This window comes from Delphinapterus leucas, chromosome 6 (assembly GCF_059928025.1).
Source record: "Delphinapterus leucas isolate spDelLeu-1000000601 "Yukka" chromosome 6, BTC_Dleu_Yukka2, whole genome shotgun sequence".
NCBI lineage: Eukaryota > Metazoa > Chordata > Mammalia > Artiodactyla > Monodontidae > Delphinapterus > Delphinapterus leucas.
The window spans coordinates 39385088-39401922 of record NC_143134.1 but is presented as its reverse complement, the minus strand read 5'-3'; the positions used below and the strand labels follow the sequence as shown (position 1 = coordinate 39401922).

Here is a 16835-nt window from a genome sequence, read left to right as displayed (position 1 = left end):
CACAAAGGAAGAGAATGACAATTCAAGATAGTTTGCAGCATCCCTGGATCAAGGTAAGTTGCATATTGCGATTGGTTTGGGGATTATAGGGCGACCTGGAATTCGTTTGTCCTAGGGTATCACTAGGCACTATGGGTTCTAACCACGGTCATGTCTGGTGTCTTGTGTTTGCTGTTGGTGCCATACTTTAAGACAGCTGAGAGAATCCTCATGATGACGGAGGTAGAAAGGAGCGAGCTACCACAGTGCAGGACTGTGATGAGGAACTGAAGGGCAGGTCCACTCAGCAACCTCGAGTTTGATTGTGGGATATTAGCCCAAACAATAGTTTTGAAAATTCTTGAATTAACTTCCAACATTTAAGTATCATATCAAATCTGGATTTCCAGCTTCTCTTGAAAAATCTGAAGATCTGTCAACACTGAGCCCTCATGCTGCAAGGCTGCCAGAAACTCTGCCCAGTTGCCTTTGTACCAGGCCAGCAGCCACCCCCGATGTATATACACCTTTACATTGTTTGCCTGGCGCCTGTCAGCATTTGGGTTAAAGAACTGAAGTTGCTTCAGCTAGACCAGAAAGGACTAAGGGTGGGCAAGCATGGCAGTGACAGAATAAAATCATGGAACCAATAAGTGGATTGTGGTGCAGTAACTTGCGTTGCAGAAGTAGGTTTGGGGCAGCTGGAGACCTCTGTCTGTGCCAGCTCCCAGCAGTTGCCTGGGCTTCCCTAGAAGGCAACGGTGTCTCCTTCCTTCAGAGGTAGAGTTGCATGGCCTCCTGAAAAAATGCAGTAGGAGGGATTTTAATGCTGTAAGATAGACCGAATTTGCTAACATCTGAGGTCCCAACCAGCTCTAAATTACTTGATGATGTTAAGTTCACATGCCTCGCAATATGGCCTCACCGTGAATCATGCCATTCCCAGATTCTCTTATGGAAAGTTGTAATTCAGCTTGTCCAAGCTCAACTTTCCAACTTTCCCTCAAGATCCAGTCTTCATGGATTTGCTCAAACCCTTAGCCACAAGAGTTTAGCCTCTGGAGACTAGGTTCCTGGATCAGGCATATTATCCCAACTCGTTTTGTTACTTTACCAAGGTGAATATGTAAGCGTCCCAAATGATGAGAGGTTTTCAATAGTTGTCATGTAACGCATTTCTATAATTTGAGAGCTCTAAATTGTCTTTCTTGGATTTTCATTTTAGCCTAAAGATACCCAACAAGCACTTAGTAGAAAAGCATCGGCAGTAAACATGGAGAAATTCAAGAAGTTCGCAGCCCGGAAAAAATGGAAAGTAAGATTGTTTGATTTGAAGGGATTAACTAATTCTGTGTCCCCTGTGGCTCTCCCTCTGTTCAGGGCTCACTTCTTCTGATACTGGCAATGCAGAACTGCATCCTTTTTAAAAATTCACTCTGTAGTCATCTGCACCATTGCCCTATTTTCAAAGACAATCAAAAATACTATTTCAGTCCTATTAGCGCATCTTTTCACATGTAATTTTGCATTTTTTTAAATTAAAACCATTCCCAAGGCAAATTTTTAAATCAGTACAATAAAATTATAGTGCAGCCTTTTTCTAAAGGCAACAAGCCACGTTTTAAATAGATTTGTTTCTTGTGGTAGGCACCATAGCATTATGATTATACCAGAACTTGTGTAAATGGTTCTCTAAATCCAGCCTTGGTCTGTGAGTGGTTGGGATGGGGGTGGGGTGTGACCATGAGCGTCTGCAACGTGATCCCTTCTCAGTGCGGATGGTTTCTGCAGGGGCTGAGTAGGAAGTGGCTCTAAAGGGCATTCCAGCCAAACTTGAACAAATGAAAATTCAGGGTTAAGAAGGGGACAAGGATGGCTTCCTGTGCACAGGGTCATGTCAAGCCCAGAGGAGGCAGGTACTTGCCATGTCTCCTCATCACTGGGCCAGAAGTGTACCTCATTTTACTCATCAGGTTGGGGATGCCTTGATAGAGATGAGGAGGACCACAGCCATGGGTTACTCAAGACTTGACTCTTAGTCTCAAAGAAGCCTTGAAAATAAGGCTTAAAATGTAGAGTGAACCACCATAAGTTTCTCTTTCTCTCCCTCTCTTTCATTCATGTACAGACACGCACACACACACACATTCTTTACCTGTTGCTTCTGCCTTTGAGAGTAAATGCAGAGGTGTTTTGTCCTATGGGCTAAAGAGTCCCCAACCTGCTCATTTCGAACAACTGGATGAGTTTTGAGAGTCACACTGTCTGCCATTACCAACTTGACTGGGCACCAAGGACACAGGGCAAGACCCTTGCATACCATGCTTCTCTGAGGGGAGACGTGCAAGGGCTTTGTTAGGGTAAGATCCCATTCCTCAAAGAGTAGACAGTGAATATGGAGAGAGAAGGGATGCATCCAGTTCTGCAGCTTATAACGAAATGCAGGAGAATCTCTCTCTATTGTTGTCTTGATTTCTAAGACCTTTAGAAATTTCTTTAAGCAAATATGATCCGGGCTTCCCTGGTGGCGCAGTGGTTGAGAGTCCGCCTGCCAATGCAGGGTACAGAGGTTCGTGCCCCGGTCCGGGAAGATCCCACATGCCGCGGAGCGGCTGGGCCCGTGAGCCATGGCCACTGAGCCTGTGCGTCCGGAGCCTGTGCTCCGCAACGGGAGAGGCCACAACAGTGAGAGGCCCACGTACCATAAAATATATATATATATATATATATATATATATGATCCAACCTGCTTGTGGGATCGCCCACCCCTGAAGAATAATACATGCTGTCAGCCTTGAATGCTATCTCAAAGGCTTTGTCATTTGCACTAATTTGAGTATTGTTGTGTAAGCTCTCTCTCCTCCTCTCCCCCTGCATTTTTTTCACTCTCTCTCTCTCTTTTTTTTTTAAAGCAATCTGTTCGCTTGATATCACTGTGCCAAAGATTATCCAGGTCATTCTTGTCCAGAAGTAACATGAGTGTTGCCAGAAGCGATGATACTCTGGTAAGCAAACCTTTTCCCCAGATAGGTTTGTTCTTAGCACTGTGTATTTACTGTGTTTAGGTTGTTTAATTTGTTCAGCAACCCAGAAAACCTGAAGTCTTGGAAACATCAGGCCTGTTCTTCCTCCTCTTGAGTGGGAGAGTTGGGGTGGCTGATTGGATCTACTCTGTTACTGTTTCGTCCTTTTTCCTCTTTGTTTTGATTGGCTATACCTACTACCTCTAACACTACCACCTTCCCACCCTCCTCTTCCCCCCAACACAGTTTGATAAAAGAGAGGCTTGCCAGTAGAAGAGGAGAGATCATATTCTAATTTTCATGAACTAAAACGAGAGCCCTCTGTTTCCACCAACCTTGGAGAATCTTAGACTGTAATAGTACAAAAGGGGCAGACAACCCTCCTTCTGAACACATACACACACACACACACACACACACACACACACACACACACCAGAAAATCAGGGGAAATGCAGTGGGGCTTGCTGATATAGTTCGTGGTAGACCAGAAGGCTAAACCCACTCACTTTGTTGATGTTGTATTGATTTCCAAAGGCCCTTGAGAACAACTCCACGACTTTTTTCCCTGAATCCAAACTGAAACCTAATCACAGATTAACTCTTCAGATATGACTGGACACATCAGAATTCAACGAGACTTTCCCCAACGGTCAGACAACGGGGCTTTGTGAACCCTGGAGGTAAAGGGGACTCCAGAAAAGGCAGAAAGGGTGGTTCTGTGGGAACCAGCCTGCTCCTGTAACTGAATAGTCAGTGTTTCCTGAGTGGAATCCGGGAACTCCAAGGGCAGGATCACACATCAGCAGACACCAGCTCTTTTTTTATTCCCTGAAGCCAGTAGTTTTACTCAAGTTCCAGATCTAACCTTATAGCCTGAAAAGAGATAGGAAATTTTAAAAAGAAAAAAAGAAGTAGGAGAGAAGCAAGTTAGGAGAAGAAGGGAGAGAAAGAGGAGGAAAGCTGGACTGGGGAATTGTTTGAGGGTGGCCGTGGAACCAGGACAAGATATAAACTATTAATCTAAGTGAGGCGATGAGAACAATGAAATCTTACAAATTAAAATTGCCCTGAATAATCGGTTGGGAGACAGTTTGTTGCAATGAAGAGTTTAGGGTAAGAGAGGGACAGGGCTTGTGTAGAAGCTCCAGGTGGGTAGACCCCCCTCCCCAGCCCTCAGGGTCCCTCTCTCATCATCTCAGTGTCCTGCTGATCGTGAGGCTGTGTTACAACAACGTGCTTATTCCTCCCGTTCTCCCATTTCTTGTCACTCTCACTTTCAGGCAAATGTCTCTTAGTCTTCAACTTGGATTGTGATAGAAAAGCAAAACCAGTGGTGTTCTTAAACATGTACTCTGTGCAGATATTATTATGTCTCTCATGAAGCTTGTTTGCATTCAGATTTATAGAGAAGAGAAAGCAGAGTTCAGAGAAATGCTTTCTCCATTCCACCCCCCATAGGCAGAGGTTCAGCCTCTGTAGGTATGCTTTTCCAGGTTTGAAATTTTAGTAGCAGTACCTCTGTAAGTCCAAAACTTTTGTTTGGGACTTTTCTAGCTTATTTTTTTGGTTTTAATTTACCATATTGTGCAAATTTCTTATTATTTATATTTAAGAAAGTACTTTAACAAAGTAGCAAAAATTTAACAAACTTACTGTTCCACAGTATCTAGTTATTTTCTCTTTGTAAATGAAATGCATCCATTTTCCCATTTCTGGCCTTTATTTTTACATTTCTCCCCTTTTCATACCTTTTTTTAAAAATAATTGTGACCAGCTTTCAGAGAATTTTGCTATGTTATAGAATACCTAGAGAATGAAGAATTTCTAGTGCTCAAAAAATGACAATCTGTAATTGCAAAAATTACAAAGTAAGACTTTCTTATTCAAAGATATCATTTCCTTGGTTCTATGGATTTTAGAATCTGAGTTACACCTGAAATTTTCTACAGTGGTTTCTGGGACTATATGTTTTTAAAGATTCCTAAGGTAAACACAAAGTGTAGTTTGTCATCAATCGTTGTTCTAAATCTGAATCTTAAGAGATGTTTGCTCTCTGGGTAACAATGCAGGCAACATAAAGACACTGATAAGTGGGTGCTGCCATCATGGAAGGGGCAAAAAATGACCTCCTGCTTCCCTTCATGACCAGGTGGATTTGGGGATTAAATGGCTTACTTTCCCCTGAACACTCCTTTTAATAAATGAGCATTGGTTTCTCTGATGTTGGTAAAAGGAGCAGCATGACCAACAATCTAACACTTTTTCCCTCTTCCATGTCTCTCTCAAGGATGAGGAAGACTCCTTCGTGATGAAAGCTATCATCCACGCCATCAACGATGACAACGTCCCAGGCCTGCAGCACCTCCTGGGCTCCTTGTCCAACTATGACGTTAACCAACCCAACAAGGTCTGATGCTGTCCTGCCGGGGGTAGTGGGGGTCGGGGGGTCATGGTGATTGGGCACCTCCAAGTCCAAGGTGGAAAGACCCCATCTGCTCTTCATTCTCCCTTACTGTTGTAAGCTCCATACTGTGGGGAAAATCACTTCTGCTTAGAAAGTGAGCTGAGTTAGGAATAAGGTCTTTTTGCATTGAGGGCCTTTCTACACGCACCTAGCACTCGCCTCTAACCATGAAAATTTAAATGTGCTCATCGTGCAGATGAAAATGTCACTTTGGATTGTGAATCCAAAAGAGGAAGATGTTGTGTCCTTCTGACTGTCTTCCATTCCTGTCACGCAGAACAGGAATGTGTCCTGTGTCTGTGGAGACACAGGAAGGTATATGGCGCAGCAGGGGTAGTTTGGGCTTTTCCTTTGCTACCAAACCTGAAAAATAGGTATTTTTTTTTCTTACCTTTTCCAGCATGGGACACCACCGTTACTTATTGCTGCTGGCTGTGGGAATATTCAAATACTACAGTTGCTCATTAAAAGAGGCTCAAGAATCGATGTCCAGGATAAGGTCATAATTCTGTTTTATTGCAAATGAATTAATTTTTTAAGTATTTCCAAATGTCTCTAATCAAAAAGTAATAGAGAAAAATAACACATATGCCCTACTTCCTTTCTCAGTTTCCTATAAAAGAAGACGAACTACTTGAATAGCCTGTTCCTGTCTAACATGTTACAGAGAAAAAGGCAAACATTCATCTTCCTCATGGCTCAGTTGCTCCACATCATCCTTTCTTTGTGTCCTGCCCCAGATTGACTCCTTACTAATCATATTTACTCAGCGGTGTTATTTGATGTCACATTGAAAATGTTTTAATTATCCAATTAATCTTATCAGAAATGTATTTTTCCGCACATTAATTAGGGCAACAGAGTAAGGAGGATATGCTTTGAGGTGTAGACCACATTGGAAGTGTAGACACAAGTGATGATCAGCTAAGCGTCATTACAACGGGTCTGTCATCAGCTTCCATAGACTTTCAACTGAGCTGTAAAGGGACTAGATCTGGCCCTTGACAATATAGGGAATTCTAACCAGAAGTTGAAGTGAAGGTTTTAGGAAAAGAAAAACAACTTTTTATTTCGAAATAATTCTAGATTTACCCAAAAAAATCTGCAGAGATAGTATAGAGAGCTCCCTTATCCCTTTCACCCAACTTCCTGGAATGTTAACGTCTTACATAACCTTGGTCCCTTTGTCAAACTGAAAAGTGAAATGGGGTTTTATTCCTCTTGGGAGTTGCTCCTTTGGAGTTTGTCATCACATAGGAAGGGAAATATAGCAACTGAGTGATGTTCGCATTCAGATCCAGTCTGGGAATGTGACTCTGCCTTGGTTTTTGTACAGGGTGGGTCCAATGCCATCTACTGGGCCTCTCGGCATGGCCATGTAGATACCTTGAAATTTCTCAATGAGAACAAATGCCCTTTGGATGTTAAAGACAAGGTAAGGCCACTTCTCTTCTTAAGGAAAGTAATAAAAGGCATGCCTTCTGCATCATGACCCAAAGAACAAGGATTCAGGACCAAAATCTTCCTACCGAGAATTTAAGTAGAAGTTTCTTTTTGCTGGTGGCTTAGTCTAATATTAAAATCTGGGGGCTTCCCTGGTGGCGCAGTGGTTGAGAGTCCTCCTGCCGATGCAGGGGACGTGGGTTCGTGCCCCGGTTCGGGAGGATCCCGCATGCCGCGGAGCGGCTGGGCCCGTGAGCCATGGCCGCTGAGCCTGCGCGTCCGGAGCCTGTGCTCCGCAACGGGAGAGGCCACAACAGTGAGAGGCCCGCATACCGCAAAAAAAAAAAATTTTTTTTTTAATAAATAAATAAAATCTGATTTTAGCTGAAATCTGCCAAGTGTTTTCCATGTTACATAAGCAGTGAACTATCTTCCCCATAACATGAAAACTCAAAGTTCAGCCAGAAAGACAACCAGAAAGTGACCTGAGTCCTGGTCCTCTTCTTGACCCGCCATGCGCACATCTCTACCATTCTCTTCCTCTTTGATGTGACTGACTGACGGTGCTGACCTTACGATCACTGGCACTAGAAGAGTTAATGAGACAATGCAAGTAAAGTAAGGCTTTTCGGGTAAAGATGTTATCAAAATGATTGGTTTAGGAAGATACCTTACTTTCACGTACCCATGTTTCATTCAGTCCACACAGAGGCCCTGTGAATTAATTGCAGGGCTGGGACCTGAACTTAAGATTCCTATTTTCTCATCTGTTATGTATTCCATTATGCAACCCCTCTCTGATTCTACTAGTAGTAGACTGATTTGTCATGTTCAGCCAGGGCTGCCACATACAGTTGTATGGATTGTGCACTGCACCATATCTAAGGGAGGACATTCACATTAAAGACATACATTTATTATTTTTTTATTTTTCATTATTATTTTTTAAATATTTATTTATTTATTTTTGGCTGCATCGGGTCTTTGTTGCAGCACTTGAGATCTTTCGTTGTAGTGCGCGGGCTCTTCGTTGTGGCCCGTGGGCTCTGGAGCACGTGGGCTCTGTAGTTGTGGCTCGCATACTCGGTAGTTGCGGCGTGCAGGCTTAGTTGCCCCTTGGCATGTGGGACCTTAGTTCCCTGACCAGGGATCAAACCTGCATCCCCTGCATTGGAAGGCAGATTCTTAACCACTGGACCACCAGGGAAGTCCCGACATACATTTATTATAACAGTTTTCTGTCGGGTGGCAACAAGTATCTCATTCTGTTATGTTTTTAGATCAGTTTATTCTGACAGTTTCATGGCAGATATAAAAAAAATCTTAAGGAAGTTGCATCTATTACTAATTCATAGAATGTTATTGTGTGGGCTAACGGTAATGTTTCTTAAAATCTCTGAGAATGTAAGAAATTACATTCTAAACATAGACAAAATGAAATCAGAAACTTGGTAATAAATAAAACCCTGTGCTTAAAGAACTTAATATTAAAAAAGGAATTTTGTGTTTTGAAAAAAAATCACATAGCTGGAAGCATCAGTATATAATGAAAATCGAGACCAGCTATCACAAAAAAGGGAATGCACTCTGACTTAGGGAGGGAGGGTTCTCACACACAGGATGAGCCAGGTGTGTGGATTTAACGCTAGCTACATAGTGGGTGCCCCACCCCAGGGTCCTTGGCCCAGTCACCAAAGGGGCATCTGGCCTGAGAGGGGCAGGTACCACCTCAGGGGAGGAGGTGGAGCCAGGCATGGGTGGGAGTGGGACGGCTCCCAGGGGGCTCTGAATCTTTGGCTGTGTCTTTTGCAGTCTGGAGAGACAGCCCTTCATGTGGCAGCTCGCTATGGCCATGCCGATGTGGTTCAGTTACTGTGCAGCTTTGGCTCAAATCCCAACTTCCAGGACAAGGTGGGTCATGGTACCTGATGTCCTCACTTCTTTCTGCTTTTTGCATGGGCATACAGGCAGCCAGGCGATGTGTCTGGGTCTTACGGAGTTTTATCCAAGTTAGGTTTTCTGCTTAGATTACAGAGGGCAGGGACTCGAACAAAAGCACTAACATTCATTCATCCGTTCATTAATCCTCTGGACAACCCTATAATTCTCATTTTACAGATGAGGAAACTGAGGCAGAGAGAGGTTCAAGAACTTGCCCAAGGTAACACAGCTCAACGGTGGTGGAGCCGGTGCTCAAGCCCACACAGTCTGGTTCCAGAGTCTGTGTTCGTAACCACTACAGTACAGCAGCCTCTCATAGACAGATACATGTGTCTAATGATGTTGACCATGAATATGTAGACCTCACGACCAACCATTTTTGTTAAAGCTTGGTTGTCTTGGCCCCTTCTTTGCCAGAGCAGTAATCAATTTATGTGACTCATCTTTATGCTATATACATGACAGGAATCTTGAGGCATCAAGATTATTCGAAGAGTTCCTGCTCAGAGAAGTGCTGTCCCATGGTTAGTAGTCTCCAGTGAAGTAAAGGACAGACAACACTTTTACGAGACAGATGATATAAATCCACCCACGCAGAGGCCCTCTTGTTCAGAAGAGCTGAGCCATGGTTCCAGTGGGCTCCGCAAAGCCAGTTGTCAGTAAAATGCTGAGAAAGCTGAATTCGAATTAAGGAAAGCCGTCAGACCCATGCCCGTTATTTCACATTAATGTTTTGCTCCAATAGCTACGAGCTCTTTCAATCCGCTGCCTTGAGTTTGCTGCCAGGTTTGGCCAGGACTCTCACCATGCCTGTACTTTCTTCCATAGTCTTGCATTCTCCTCCTCTATGTACTTGTCTCCCTGGCCAGGAAGAAGAAACACCCCTGCACTGTGCCGCCTGGCACGGCTATGACTCTGTGGCCAGAGTCCTTTGTGAAGCCGGCTGCAATGTGAACATTAAGAATCGAGAAGGAGAGACCCCCCTCCTGACAGCCTCCGCCAGGGGCTACCACGACATTGTGGAGTGTCTGGCTGAGCACGGAGCCGACCTTAATGCATCCGACAAGGTGCTTAGTGGGTCAATGTATCCCGCTCGCTGAAAAGTGATCTGGGGGGCTGGAGGGACCACAAGACTTCTCAGTTAGTTTACCTAAAATAACAAACTTGAGTGCAACAAGTTATATTATCCTTTCTCTTCTCCTATCCAAAGATTCTGTGACTCTAGAGTCTGTTTAATAATTAATATTCATTTGTGGGGTGTAACAAAATTTATGAATTGGTCAGATGACTCAGGTCTCTATTTTTAGCCTTTTTAGCTTTGCAGCAGGCACAGTGATGATCACAGAGCCCAAGACAAATCCTCATTTAGGACTGAAATTGGCAACACACTATTAATTTGTAGACAGACAAAGAAATAGGTGGTTTATTTACTTCCATCACCTGCTATTTTGTAGAAAAACAGTAAACTATTCTTATTTGTTTGGCAATCTCAATTCCAGGCCAGGTTTTCCTTTTTTAATTAAGCAAATTCAGCATAATCTGTTCTTACTGTGAACTCGTACTTACAAGAGGCTGTGATGTTGCTATGCACAGTTAGATCTGGCACACTGTGGTTAATTTAGGAACTGCCACTTGCGGAGTATTTTCTGGGTACAGAGAAGTAGTTCTCAAGTGGGGTGACCTTGCCCCCAGGAGACATTGGTAGTGGCTGGAGACATATTTTGGTCGTCACAGCCAGGGTGGGGCATCTAGAAGGTACAGACCAGGGATGCTACTGAACAGCCTACAATTCCCAGGACAGGTCCCAAATGTCAGTAGTGCTGACACCGAGCAACCCTAGAACAAGTACGTTACAGAGATGTTTCCACACTCCCTCTACCCAGCTCCTACAACTCAACACGCTTCTTCACCGGGGGTTCTAGAGCAGGTGAATTCCCGGACTGATGCTCATATACATGACAGCAAGTCGCCTTGCTCTCTCAGTTTCTCCTGGTGTAAAATAAAATAATAAACTTTCTACTTAGGAAGTTAGTAAACATTGCTGAGCAAATGTTTTGAAAAGTGTTTTTCAAATACTTGATAAGAGAGGCCATTGGAGTACCAAACATAACTGAAGTCCTATAAATTCAGAGACAAAAAGGAGTGTGGAGTCTTCCTACCCGAATGTACTGGCCAAGCCTAGGTTAATTAAGCTGACGGTCAGCTTGGTCTGTGATTATGCAGAGTGAGATGTGTGGGGCCTCGCCCCGACCCCACCAGGAGTAAAGTTCACGGTTTTAATCCTCCTTCAGGCTTTGCAGTAATGGTCCCATTGCCAATTAAACCTGGCCCAGTGCAGCTGGAAAGGCAAGCGGGCAGGCCCACGTGCCCAAGCAAAAGCGCTCACGGCCCTGGTGTTTGTTGCAGGACGGACACATAGCTCTGCATCTTGCTGTGAGACGATGTCAGATGGAGGTCATCCAGGCTCTCATCAGCCTGGGCTGTTCCGTCGATTTCCAAGACAGGCATGGCAACACCCCCCTCCATGTGGCCTGCAAAGATGGCAACGTGCCGATTGTGGTGGCCCTCTGTGAAGCCAACTGCAATTTGGACCTCTCCAACAAGGTAAAGCTGGAAGGAAGATCCCTGCAGAGTCCGTCTGTGTCTGTCTGTCCACATGTTTCTGGGTTTGGGCAAGTTTCTCTCTGCATCTTTTCATTGTTCGAAGTCAGTATTGCTTATATGAACCTGTTCCTTTTTATAGGGCTCTCCACTTTAAGTATATTTTACATCTGACTTTTGAATAATTTCCTAGAGTAACAGAAAATTACATTAATAAGTACTTCCTGCTAAGCCCGGCTTACCATTTATGGGCATCGAGAAAGAGAGAGAGAGAGTGTGTGTGTGTGTGTGTGTGTGTGTGTGTGCCTGCGTGCGCACGCACGCGCGTCCCCTCCTGCAATCAGAGAACATGGTACAAATTGGGGCATCTTCCTGGAGCACTAAGTCTTCAGGAAAACACCTAATGAGTTCTGATGTGATTGAAATTCCTAGGGCCAGATTTCTCCAGTTTCCCCCACTGAGAGTTTTATGGTCAAAAGTTCATAACATCTTTTTTGTGCTTAATAAGTTTGGTAAGACCAAGGGGATACTATCATTTGGTGAATGATAAAGAAATAAAAATCCCCATATGCTGACTCCTAGAAATTAGCTAACACCTTCTCTTTTCCCTGAATACCATCTAGATTTTCATTACCAAATATGATAGGACAGTTGGATATTCATGTGGTTTCAGCCCTGCAACTGTATGAAAGGCAAGCACTATTCTGTTACGATTGGTTAGAAACAAAGTCCAAGTAGAATTAATTTTTTAATTGCAGGAAATGTTTGTTTATAAATGGTAGACATGATACCAGCAGAATTTTATTATGATTTGTTTGAGGTAAAAAGAATTAATATCTGAAACAACTGGAAAATGATGCTTCTATCAAAAAAAACTAGCCCTCTTGCATATATGTGATTAATTCTAATGGGAATTGAAATTGGTAATCTTCATATTCTGGAAATATGAAAAGACAATATACTAGGTCTTAACCATTAGCTGCTGGTTGCCTTCTTAGTTTATCCTATTCTAACCTTGCCAAGTCAGTTATATAAGTGGCTTAAGGAGGAAACTAAAGGTAATATTAAGCAGCGTCAAGACCTAGGCTTTCCTTCCAGGAGTCTTTAAATGAATAAAAAGCAGCTTTAGGAGCCTCGTGGCACTCATTTGAATACCTTTGACTTGGCCATTGTACACCACGACTTTGTGGGTCTCACACCTTCTTCAGAAGGGTTGGTGTCAGCTTGTTTTCCTGTTCATTTTTTCACTGTTTATTTTAGGAAAGATGATGGGGGCTGTAGGGGAGCTTAAAAGATGCACAGAAAAGTAAGAGAAAGGCATTATTTCTCCAGAAAGCACATCTGGCTTTACATGGTCTCACCCCAGTAGCCGGTTGTCAGCGTGGAGGTGGCACAGTGACGGCCCATATCCCACAGGCAGACTGTCACTCCTTTCCCATGGTGTGTCCTGCCTTTTCCTTGCCTGGACTCAGTTCCCCCGGAGATAAAAATGTTCATTCAGATCCTACCCCTGTCAGCAGTATGTGACAGGAACTTGTCACTATTTTTGACGCTCATTGCAGTGAAACAGACATGTCTTTTTCTGCATTCTTCTCATGTGAAAATCCGGAGAGTGGCTATTTACTCGGCCACATCGGGAAATGCAGGAGCGGAGAGGAACTAGATGATGCAGAGTGCACGGCCCTTAGCCCTTTGTTCCTTTCTGGATTGACTCTTCTTATCAGCGAAAGTAGAAAAAGCATGTCGATACACACGTGTGTGTGCACGCACACACACACACAGATGCGCACACACATCCAGGAGCCTGCAAGAGAATTCCGTGCCTGCCAAGCATTGATGAATGCCCTTCTGTGGCAACACTGTACCAGGCGCAGGTGGGGAGCAGGGCTAGGCAGGGTATGGACGGCAGGGAATGGTTCTTGCCCTCAGGCTGCTTTTAGACAGACACACAGACATTTCAATGTAACAGCATCTCATATTGCAGTCAGTGCTGTGATAGAGGTACAGGTGCTCCAGAAACATGGACATCTGGACATTAAAGAAACCGGGAAAAGCTTTTCAGAGGTGATCATTTTAAATGAGTAGGACTTGGACAGATGAAGAAGAGGGGAAAGCATATTTCAAGAAGAAGAGGGAGGCAGCAAGAAAGAGGCACTGAATCCAGATGGTGAAAGACCTTGAATGTAATGCTAAGGAGTTTGGGTTTTGTTCTGTCAATCATTGGGGGCCATCAAAAGTGTAAACTCTCCTAGTCCATTTTATTCATCACACGTCTCTTCATTGACCTTCTTTCCTTCTCTAAAACTATGCATCCTGTAACCAAGACTATCTTCCTTACACAGAAATCCAAACTCTTCATCCAGGTCTTCCAAACCTCCTCCTTTCCTTCGCACTTTAACTCTAGGGTATTTGAAAGCTTCGTATCTGCTTTCTAAATCACTCTAGAAGCTAACAGTAAACAAAACATAAATATGCACATACGTTGCAGCGTTATTTATAATCGCAAGAAGTGGAACCACCTTAAGTGTCCATCCTCAGCAGGCTGGCTAAATGAGTTATGATATAGCCGTATATTGAATATTATTCACGTGTCTGAAAGAATGTAATAGATTTCCTTATAGACATGAAAAATTATTCACAACCAATTGTTAGGTGAAAAAAGCAAGGGACAGAATAGAAGGTGGAGTGTGATTAATGTCTTGGCCTTTCAGATTATTTCTCTCCATTTATGGATTCATAGAGGAAAGCCTGGAAGGTTTGAGTAGGGCTAGTTCTGAGAGGGGAACTTGGGGGAGGGGGAGGGGGAGGGAGACTTCATTTTTCTCCCATATATCCTTCTATGTTGTTTGGATTTTCTGCCTGAGCATGTGTTAACTTTCTAGCAGAAACCTGTATTTGCACGTAAACAGTATAAAGCAGAGATACCCACACTTGCTCAATTCATAACTTCCATAGTGTCTTAGGAATCTTTTTCATGGCTCCCCCGGAGCAAAAGAAATACCTAAAGTTCTGTTTGTTAAGTCGTTCAATCCAAACAACCTAGTATGTATGTCCTAACAACTTAGTAGCTGTGGGAATAAATGATCCACATAAGTTGAAAGAAAACTATTTTTATTTCATTTTTAATTAACCCCAGTTGTATATTAATGGGATGTGTATGCTTGTTGGGCACCTCATAACTCCTCAAACCTTGGACTCAGAGTGGACACCACCACCCTTATATCCTGTTCTACGTGGATTTTCTCAAGATATTTGCCTCTTATCACAGCAGCGACCAACCCCCTGCTGTGCATACATGATGTCATTGAAAGGAAGGCAGTACCAGCTACTTTGAGACTTTGAACTACCTGGAGCTGGTAGTTTCCCTGGTGTCTGAACCTGCTGGTTCCATCAAAAATTTAAAATGTTCCTCAGCACCCCATGAATTCACTGTAGTGCCTCCAGATGCCTTGGGCTTGGGAACCCATAGGCATAAAAAATGGTGGGTATGGCCTTGGAATTTCACCTCATTAGAGTGTCTTCAGTGGCTGTGCTTCCATGCCTTTTCCCTTTGCTGTATCTAAATTTGAACTGTGGTGCGGATCTTTCCGGAACTTTGGGGCCCTTGAGCCCTGACTCATGCCTCCTTTCTGCTGGCGCAGCAGGAGACTTAATTTAGTTATCTTATGATAAGCCTCCCACTCTTCCATCCTTTTAAGTTTTATTTTAAAGTTACTCTTTTAACTGAGAAATACTTGAAAATGTTTTGCTTGGCTTGCCTCCCCAAGGAGATGGCAAGTTTCTGGAGAAGGGAGACCTCGCCTCCTATTTCTTCTTGGAGGATCCCAGATCCCCCAATGATGGCCCTGTGAGGTCACTCCATAAATGTTATCCTCAGCAGCAGCCGTGAGGACTCTCCTGGGTCTTTCTTGTCTCTTCCAGTATGGACGGACGCCTCTGCACCTTGCAGCCAACAACGGGATTCTGGACGTGGTCCGCTACCTCTGTCTGACAGGCGCCAACGTGGAGGCGCTGACTTCGGTGAGTAGCCCTCTGGCAGGAGAAAGCAATCGCAAACCCCTCAGGCCTCGAGGGCACAACGGGAAAGGTATTGCTTGGCAACTGCACTCCAGAGCAGACAGGCTGCCGTTAAGCTTCAGCTCCTCCGCTGCAGTTACGTAAACATTTGCCCACACAAACCCGGGGTAAGATCCTGAGAATGCCTCATCCTCTTCTTCCACCAGGTCTGCACTGCCAGGAACACCTGCTGTTTCCCACTGGCCTTTTCGTTTCCTGTGTTACACAACAGGCCTTTGTGTTTTGCATTAGGTTGTGTGTTTATCTTTTCTAAAAGTGCCCCCTCCTTCCAAGGAGGGAGGAGGAAGGCCCCCCAGCGTTGGGGGAACAGGTGACAAGAGCTGTTCTCTCTTTTTTAAAAAAGTCCGGCTTTGCTCTTAGGCCCACAACATATTTTAAAATGAGATTTCTTTAAATCTCATTTCTTTAAATGTCTCACTCCCGACATTCCCTGTTCCAGACCTGGTACCTCCCTGCAGAAGAAACCCTTTGTTTCACATTTCAAGAAATACCAAAGAGGAAAAATATGTCCGCTAAGAGATAAGGTTGCTGTTTTTACCACTGCGGTGAAACATTATCATTTGAGTTGTCTCTGGCCCAACAGTGGATTGAGTCTCCATTTGCTCATGTGGGTGATTCCTAAAACTCACTAGAACTTTGCTGACATAAAGTGTTTCTCTAAGGAGACCCATCGGAGTCTTGAAATATGGTGGCCAACCTTGGGAAAATCAGGGCTCTGAGGCTGGAGAGTCATACAGGGAACAAGCAGTGGGTCTGTTCTCAGCAGTGTTGAGCCCCGAGCTGGGCTCTTCTGCAGGCCCAGTGCTTACCAGCGCTCTACCTGGGATTGTCCCTTCTTAGGGCACCTCCTCGTCCATCACAAACCCACCTACCGCCGTGCAATGACCTGATGAGCCATTATCAAACCCTGACCATCCATGCCTTGACACTCAGTCCAGCTACTCCACGATAGAGCATTGATGTACATTTTGATGGGGAGAAGTACTTTTTTGTTACAGATGTTGCCTCATAAAAAATAAACTGTCGGGCTTCCCTGGTGGCGCAGTGGTTGAGAGTCCGCCTGCCGATGAAGGGGACACGGGTTCGTGTCCCGGTCCGGGAAGACCCCACATGCCGCAGAGCGGCTGGGCCCGTGAGCCATGGCCGCTGGGCCTGCGCGTCCGGAGCCTGTGCTCCGCAACGGGAGAGGCCACAACAGTGAGAGGCCCACGTACCACAAAAAAAAAAAAAAAAATGTAAACTGTCGAGGATGGCTGTGAAGATGCCAGCAGCTGCTCCTGGCTACCCGGCAGTGTGGGCCGGGA

At 44.3% G+C, this 16835-nt stretch overlaps 1 protein-coding gene across 3 annotated transcripts in view; it reads left to right on the top strand.

Moving 5' to 3' along the window:
* Positions 1 to 16835, top strand: part of DAPK1 (death associated protein kinase 1) — a 205259-nt gene that overhangs the window by 143772 nt on the left and 44652 nt on the right. For all 3 annotated transcript variants that reach the window (XM_089913036.1, XM_089913035.1, XM_022558968.3), the window contains 10 exons: positions 8 to 53; positions 1205 to 1294; positions 2892 to 2984; positions 5293 to 5412; positions 5870 to 5968; positions 6806 to 6904; positions 8725 to 8823; positions 9723 to 9920; positions 11260 to 11457; positions 15376 to 15474. In XM_089913036.1, the coding sequence (XP_089769162.1) occupies positions 8 to 53; positions 1205 to 1294; positions 2892 to 2984; positions 5293 to 5412; positions 5870 to 5968; positions 6806 to 6904; positions 8725 to 8823; positions 9723 to 9920; positions 11260 to 11457; positions 15376 to 15474 (1141 nt within the window). The remainder of the gene's footprint in view (positions 1 to 7; positions 54 to 1204; positions 1295 to 2891; positions 2985 to 5292; positions 5413 to 5869; positions 5969 to 6805; positions 6905 to 8724; positions 8824 to 9722; positions 9921 to 11259; positions 11458 to 15375; positions 15475 to 16835) is intronic.